The 8,916-nt window shown below is 32.7% G+C and overlaps 2 protein-coding genes across 2 annotated transcripts; both read right to left on the bottom strand.

Annotated features, from left to right (window-relative positions):
- Positions 1-212: 212 nt before the first annotated feature.
- LOC126497793 (olfactory receptor 10AG1-like) lies at positions 213-2,894 on the bottom strand. Its single transcript, XM_050135964.1, has 2 exons — positions 2,850-2,894; positions 213-1,157 (listed from the first exon to the last, which is right to left on the bottom strand). Exons 1-2 carry the CDS (start codon positions 2,892-2,894, stop codon positions 213-215), a joined length of 990 nt encoding a protein of 329 aa, XP_049991921.1.
- Positions 2,895-7,263: 4,369 nt separating this feature from the next.
- On the bottom strand, positions 7,264-8,232 carry LOC126497791 (olfactory receptor 10AG1-like). The gene has a single exon (XM_050135963.1). The coding sequence runs from the start codon at positions 8,230-8,232 to the stop codon at positions 7,264-7,266; it is 969 nt and encodes a 322-aa protein (XP_049991920.1).
- Positions 8,233-8,916: the final 684 nt, after the last annotated feature.

Here is an 8,916-nt window from a genome sequence, read left to right as displayed (position 1 = left end):
ATTTAATTAAAATGTTATGTTTTTCATAAAATGTTGACAATATAACAATTTGGTTAGTGCATTTTTTTTTTTGCAAATAATGATATACTAACTTTCAAAAGTAACAAAGAGTGGTCAAAACAGTAATTAACATTCCAAAGTTTAAAAAAAAGATGTAACAGTTTATGTGAGAACTGTGGTTGCATTCAATCACTGTACATAAGTCCATTGAACTATGCTCTAAGCAATAATCTTCTCAGAGCTGCAATCACTTCTTTGTTCCTAAGGCTGTATATCATGGGGTTGAACATGGGGGTCACAATGGTGTAAAAAAGAGAGAGGAGTTTGTCACTTAATGCAGAATGTGATGACTTTGGCATTAAGTAGGTAATAGATGCAGATCCATAAAACAAAAGCACCACCACCAGATGTGAGGAACATGTAGAGAAGGCTTTTGCCCGTCCTTCAGCAGTTGGCAACCTAAGGATGGTTGCAATAATTTTGCTGTATGATGTTAATATTAATAAAAAAGGGATTGTAGCTAGCAAGATAACCACTGCATAGGCGTACAACTCGTTAACAGAAGTATCTCCACAGGCCAGCTTAAGTACAGGAGGTATGTCACAGAAGAAGTGATCTATCAGGTTAGAGTTGCAGAAATGTAGAGAGAATATCTGATAAGTTTGCCCTAGCTGGAAAGGCAATCCACCAAGCCAGGAGCCCACTGCCAGCTGTGTGCATTTTGTCTGGTTCATGACCAAAGGATAGTGCAGAGGGTTGCAGATAGCCACATAGCGGTCATAGGACATCACAGCCAGGAGTATACTGTCTGTAGCTGCCAGCATTAGGAAGAAACACATTTGTGTGGCACAGGCCAGAAGAGAAATGCTTCTGTCCTGGGTCCAAATGCTATACAGAACCCTAGGGAGAGTGACTGAAACATAACAGATTTCCAGAAAAGAGAAATTTGACAGGAAAAAATACATGGGATTGTGTAGTGCAGGATCGATTCTGGTTATCACAATTATGAAGCTATTTCCAAATAGGATAATTACATACATTATAGAGAACATTCCAAATAGAAGACCCTGGAGGTTGGGAAGGTCAGAGAATCCGAGGAGGAGAAACTGTGTCACTGTGGAAGTATTGTCCTCTTCCATGATATTTGTGTGTATCAACTGTGAGGATGCTCCAACAAGAAGTACACTTTCTTATCCTCAGCTTTGCGTCTTATTTGCGTATTTTAAGTTCTGCTTAGAAATATGTATATTTATACCTTATTAAATCAGGAGACATATACTCTTTGTTATTAAATATACCTTTGAGGTAATGGTGCTGCACTCTCAGCTCTCAACTAGATATATAATACATATTCTTTTAAATGGCACAATAACTCATAATATTTTAAATGTTTATCTAAATATGCAATGTGACAAATTCTGAATTATTTCTAGTTGTCTCTTTAATATTCTTCGAAAATTGCTTTTTATTATTGATAAAAATCAATTTCATTTCAATTAAATATCCTTTATACACTTAAAATTATAAACAGAAAACTTTATTCATCTTTCCATGTGGTTTTCTAAATCCCCTTTATCCCAATAAGCCAAAATATATACAATTTCATTGCAAAGTACATAATAAATTGTACACATGATTTGATGAGATTCTCTTTTACATATAAAATTTTGGAAGTGTGGTGTGAAATCTATGCAATCATAATTGATATTTTCTACATTGTTGAAATTATTGAATACTAAATGTAAATCAAAAGACACAGTAATCATAGATTTTTAAATGGTACTCACTCTGCAGTTTCATTTGTTTGTGATGCAACCATCTCGAACATAACTTCATGAATGCTAGGTGACCTCTCTCCCCCAAGGTATTCCTTCAACTCCGCTAGGCAAGTTATACACACAAATTGCCAATAAACAAAAAAGCTTTCTCAAATCATTTAACATTTCTGTCCTTGTCTTTCTCTCCATCTTATATATGTACAGGTGTGTTATTTGCAATTCTTCAGATTCTCTAGTTCATACTAAGAAAGAAATTTAGTAGAAATTTCAAACTACAGGTATTGGTTTTTATTTAAATCCTTTATATATATATATATTAACTGTTATTGCCTTTGAAGCAATGATTTTCTTTGATGCAGATACTGTGGCATTAATTAAAACTTTTAATATACATTGTATTGTGTTTAAATAATAAAATTGAAATGGCCCTATCCTAGAAATTGAAAATAAAAGTGGAGACTTTTCTGCTATTATTGTGAGGAGCTTATGATTTTTGTCTTTAAGTTATTTATATGATAATATAAAATAATCTAAAAAATTAAATATTATTTAATATATATGTATATAAATGTGTATTATTTTTGAAGAACTTTCCTATCATAAAATTCTATCGAACCAAATAAACGTATGCAATGATTTTTTTTTTTTTGGTTTTTCGAGACAGGGTTTCTCTGTGGCTTTGGAGCCTGTCCTGGAACTAGCTCTGTAGACCAGGCTGGTCTCGAACTCACAGAGATCCACCTGCCTCTGCCTCCCGAGTGCTGGGATTAAAGGCGTGAGCCACCACCGCCCGGCTCGTATGCAATGATTCTATTAATATTTTTAGATTAATTACAAATAGATCTTAACATTCTGTCTTCATGAGATGTTTTGAAATTGTAGCTTTCAAGGTAATATCAGTGATCTTCCTTTAATATTTTCATTCTGTATTGTAGATAGGTATATCTTTTGAATATATTCTCCCTTCATGTCTTATCATAGACACATTTAAGTATATACCTGACAGAAAATGGTAAACTAATACACCTTAGCAATACTGTGTTAATTTGATGACCATGATCCTTACTGTACCAATCTTCCATGTTGAACAATGCATATGATGCTTTCTCGAGTCATATTTCATCAATATGTCATCAATGGACAGAAAAAATAGTGCAAAACCAAGCTGAAATGAAATGGTGTTTGAAACTAAACCAGAAATAAATCATTCAATTTTTCTATTAATTACTCTGTGTAGTTTTATTTAAATGCTGATAGTAAAATATCAAAATAAAAGTACAAAGTTTTATCAGTCAATTGTAGTCTATGATCTTTGGAATTAGGTAAGCTGCAATTCTTACTTTGATTTATTGACATACAAAAGCAAAATGATGAGGAAGTTTCTTTTTCTAAGCTCAAGAGTTTACCTTCATTTGCAACAGAGGCCAAACACTTCTGAAATATATTCTCCTGTCACAACACACTCTTCTACATAACAAGGAATGTTCTCTACCCTGGGGACAACTCCTTTCCTTGCTAATTTCTAATTGTAAATAGCACCCTTCTTTAAAATGTCAGTCATGAATTTAGCAAAACAAGTACCACAAATTAAATTNAATTAAAATCATATATATATATGTATATATATATATATATATATATAGTCATAGTCAGTATTTGTTTCTGTTATTAGGAAACACTACAATTGAAAATATGAGAAATTAGTAATAGTAACTATACTTTTTGTAATGCTGACGATTGAAACTAATGCCTCCTGATGGAAAATACACACTCAGCTACTGAATCACTTCTCAGCAGTTATTTATTAGGGTAACAGACCACTTGATAACAAAAAATGTTTTTGCTGTGATCAACCTGCATATGTGTTCTTAGTGCTGAGGTCTGTTGTTTCTGACACATTCATAAGTGTTTCTGCATTTTATATATGCAAGATATTTTACCATGATTAAAAGTATGTACTCTCTTAGAATACACTGAAATGTACTTTTTCACACCACAAATCTAATAACATTTTGACATCTTCAATATGTCTTTCATTCAAAAATATAGTGCCAAGAATAGACACATTTAATTCTAATTGACAAAAATACACAAAAAATCAAAACTAAATAAATAAATACAGCTGCCCATGTTCCATTATTAACTATTTTAATCAGGAAATAGAATTTTAAGTGACAATAGCTCATCAAAATCTAGTTACAAATTTACAGCAACTGGGAGAAAAAACAAACTTCTGAATTTATTGTCTAGCTGAACTACCATGATGGACAGGTATAAATTTAGATGTCTCAGCCATTTAGACATCTACCTTGTCACTTGATGAATTCTCCATCAATTATTGCCCTTTTTCATTCCCAATTCATAAAGAAAATTGAAAAAAAAACCTCAAAGACCCCATATAAAGAGACATAAATTCATATTCAGAAAATAAATGGAAGAAAATGTTAAATGACTGAGAATCTGTCATTAATTTACAGATGTTCAGATTAAGATTAGAAAAATTATGATTAAGCACTATTAAATTTCATCTTGTCTACATGTTGACATCTTTCCCAATGATGGAAGACTATGTATTAATGGGCTAAATTTGACTTATATAGTTAGCATTAATGTGTTTAAATCCTAGTTATTATTTACATACTAGTATAGCTGAAAGTCGCTTTGTTTTTCCTACATTTATGCCACTATATAATTGGAATTAAGCAAATTTGACATGTCTTTTTTCCATTTATTATCTGAGTCAATCTTTGAATGCATCCTTTTTTTTAATTTGCACCTTTTGTTGAAAGGTAAACTGTAATTCGGACATTGATATGATAATTTGAGCTGAATCTGGCCTGCCAGATTCACTCCTGAGTTCTAATTTCAAGAGTTCTAGAAAACACTATGCAAACTTTCAAAGGATAGAAACGATTAAGCAGTCCTAACCAGCAGCAACATCTATAACCCATAACAATTGCCAGTATGTCAAGATATGCACAAAGGTAAATTAAGTGGTATTCATGGGTTAATGGGATACAATTGCCGATTAATCAGACTTGGGAGCTCTTTAATAGGAGAAGACTCCTGTCTACTCCAGGAAACATGCCCAGCTTAGAAAAGAATCTACTATTACAACTATTCAGATTAGCATAATTTTTTACTACATTCAAAATCTTATCTTATGCCCATTAGTAAGTATAGCTACCAATCCTCATCAAAGGAGACTCTCTTTACTGTAAATGGAAACTACAGAAAACCGCAGAGATCAAAAATGGTGGAGATCTCAGACCCAAGAGCTAATATATCCTACATCTATGACTCTAAGAACTTCATGGAAAATGGTCCTAAGGGATTGTTAGAACAAGAATTATGAATAAGGTTGCTGTAAGACAATCTCTTCTAGAAATGGTTGCATAAACAAGAGCATACTAAAGGTAAAAGCAATGGGCATGCTAACATGGGAAGAGGGAAATTTCCTAGGGTTCTAGTCTTAGGCAAAAAGAAAAAGAAGAACACAGGTAAATATTTTCTACTGGTAGAAGAAAAACTAGGCTTTCCTAGTGATTAGTCCCTTTTTGGTTGTTTTATTGTAGTGTGGTCAGCTTTACAATCACATATATACAAATAAATAAAAACACAGCATGCTATATTTGTATATAATTGTGCATTTGTACACATTTGTATTTGCTTGTAGGCATGAACATGTGAATGTGTGTCTGTAAAACAATAATAATAAAAGAAAAAGTGCCAATCAATATAGTAAGAGTGAAGTGCTCCATAGAGATTCAAAGGAGAGTAATGAGATAAAACAGAAATGAGAAAAGGAAGGGCAGAAATGGATTTAATATTATTTCAATTATATTATTTAAATGAATGCAATTGATAAATAAAATTTTAGGGCAGATAGGCACAATGGGGAAACTTGAGATATTGCTGGTATGTGTATAAACCTCAGTTTGAAAGATATTCCAAAGCTAAAATGAGAACTGTTATGTGACCCAGATAAACTGCTATTCATCCAAACCAATTGACGTCAACATGTCATAGAGATGTTTTCAAATCAATTTCATCTATAATCATTTTCATATTAAGGATTGCACCTTTAAAGTTAATGAGACATATTCAATGCAATTGGAAGTTAGCTTCCATTTATGTTTTAAAGGTTGTTGTTAAGATTCCAAGCTTAATACCTAGAGAAAAATTGAGTATAATAAGATGTGGTATACTTGCAAATAGTCAGGATTTTATTATGATACAGGAATATTAAAAAAATTCGTTTTCCATATATAAAACTCCATATTAAATGGTAAAATACTAAGATATCTCATCTTTCGTCACCATAATCAAAATATCCTAAGTGAATAAATATGTTTTCATATTTATGTATAATATAGATTAAAAGATACTATGGTTAACAAATACGTATAGGCAGTATGTAGACGCTCTTGTTTTGTTTGTTGGCTTTCAATGCTACAATAAAAAATGAAAGCAATAGCAAAATCAAAAACCAAAGATGACTGCTATGAAAACCTAGCACACTACCACTGAGCAATTTTACACATAATATTTACATAATCTCTTGTTTAAAAAATCTTTAAGAACTTTAACTACAACTATTTATGAAAATATGATGTGAACAACAATTTGAATATAATAGAAATTAATAGATGAGGATGTATTTAAAAGTATATTTTATGACATAAACCATTTTATTATAGTTCAAAAGATTTTTAAAAGTATATTTATTGATATTATCATTGTTCAAGTCTCACTTAAGCCACCATTTCTGAAATCCTTGTCTTCTGACTTTTATAACCCCCTTCTACTCTTTTGCCACGTTTCCTGAGTTTATATGCAGGAGATGAAATGAGGGTGTATAATTTGGTGCTGGACTTTTCATAACCCATTGTTTTTGATGTTATATTCAGTTGTGGTTTTCTTTAATAGCCTGGAGTGGAAGGCTCTTCTGTCTACATGTTTCTGTGTGAATATTTTAGGGCTAAGTGGTGGAGAACCAACAAGCATCCTCCTCCAACAATAGCCTTCATTTGCAATAAAGAAATGATACTTGATGAGGTGATCTGGCCTGAAATCATATATACACAAACAACACAGAAAGACTGAAAAAGTTGTCTTAATGTATTTGTGTATATCTATATAACTATCTATCATCTATCTGTCATTTGTATCAACTTATACATCTTCTATCATTTAAATATCTATATATCTATAATCAGCTATCTAATCACATACCAATAATAATCAAAGAAAAAGAGTTCATCATTTTGGAAAGGAGATGGTATAGGTAACATGGAATGGACAGGAGGAAGGAGCATGGGAGAGTTTAGAAAGAGGGGCAGGAAATGGAAAATTATGTAATTATATTTTAATTAAATACATTAAATTTAAAAAGTCGATCACATTATAACATAAACACAGTGGACATGTAAAAGGAATCTAAACATTTGGAATATTTCTGATAAGTGTTGAAGAATCTATTCATTCACTTGTATATAACTCTGTGGCTCTTCATTTTAAGTAAAACTCTTCTCAGAGCTGCAATCACATCCTTGTTCCTAAGGCTGTATATCAGGGGGTTGAACATGGGAGTCACAGTTGTGTAGACCAGAGAGAGTAGCTCATCAGTTCCTGCAGAATTAGTGGATTTTGGCCTAAAGTAGTTAATGGTTCCTGATCCAAAAAACAAAACAACTACCACCAAATGGGAAGAACACGTAGAGAAGGCTTTTGCCTGTCCTGTGGCTGTTGGCAACTTCACAATGCTGGCAATGATTTTGCTATAAGATCCAAGTATCATCATAAAAGGGAAGGCAACAAACATCATAAACACTACATAGACAGCCATCTTACACATTGAAGTATCCCCACAGGCCAGCTTGAGAACCGGTGGAATATCACAAAAGAAGTGGTCTATTCTATTAGAATGACAGAAACGCTGAGAGAATATTCCACAAGTTTGTCCTATCTGGATTGGGATGCCACCAAGCCAAGAGCCAATGGCCATCTGAGTACACTTTGTTGGGTTCATGACCAGTGGATAGTGCAGAGGGTTGCAGATGGCCACATAGCGGTCATAGGACATCACAGCCAGTAGGAAACACTCAGTAGCTGCCAGAATTGTGAAGAAAAACATTTGGACGGCACAAGCCAGAAGACAAATTTTTCTATCTTGAGTCCAAAGATTGTACAGAATCCTAGGAAGAGTGACAGATACATAACAGATTTCCAGAAATGAAAAATTGGCCAGAAAAAAATACATGGGTTTTTGTAGTGCAGGATCAATTCTGGCTATGACAATTATTAAGCTATTTCCTATTATGATAATCATGTACATTATGGAAAACATCCAAAACAGAAATCCTTGTAGGTTGGGAAGCTCAGAAAATCCCAGAAAGAGAAACTGTGTCACTGTAGTGGAATTATCCTCTGGCTTGTTCCCTGTATATTCCATCTGTGGGGATAATTCAAGCAAAAGTGAAATGATTTTCTCGTGATTGTCTACTTTTTTTTTTTTTTTTTTTGAGACAGGATTTCTCTGTGTTGCTTCAGAGCCTGTCTTAAAATAGCTCTTCTAGACCAGGCTGGCCTCGAATTCAGAGTATTTCTGTACACTGAAAATAGCATAATACTCAAACTCCTAAATGTGCTCATTAGGATTTTTCTTTTCCTTTTGAATTTCCTGACTAGATATCAGTGTATGTTCTAGTTAATAATAATAAGGTATGCCATTATTACTCAGTAGCAGAACTCCAAATTGATCCTCCTTTATGCAACAATTCTATTCCTTTAGTTTATATTTTTTCTTCTTGCCTACTATTTTATTTTTGTATGTGTAATTATCACACTTAATGTTTTTGCAGTTTAATAAAGATTCACTTTGCTATTTTAAATTATTGTTTTGCACAAGTTTTATCATGTTTTTTTTGTTTTGCCCATACTCTCCAGATCCTTTCCACATCCCTATTCTCCAACTCTATGTTCTTTGTTCTTTCTCTCTGTTACTCTTTCTCTCCAAACAATGAAAATCAAACCAAACAAACAAAAAAGACAATATTTTTCCAGCAAAACAAAAAACCATCAAAACTAAAACTAATAAAAAAAGTTTATGCTGTCTCTTCCAAGTCCTCCTGAGCAA

The sequence above is a fragment of the Alexandromys fortis genome, unplaced genomic scaffold, assembly GCF_014885135.2.
Source record: "Alexandromys fortis isolate MF-2015 unplaced genomic scaffold, M_Fortis_MF-2015_v1.1 scaffold_23, whole genome shotgun sequence".
Lineage (NCBI taxonomy): Eukaryota > Metazoa > Chordata > Mammalia > Rodentia > Cricetidae > Alexandromys > Alexandromys fortis.
This window is presented reverse-complemented; position numbering and strand designations above follow the sequence as displayed.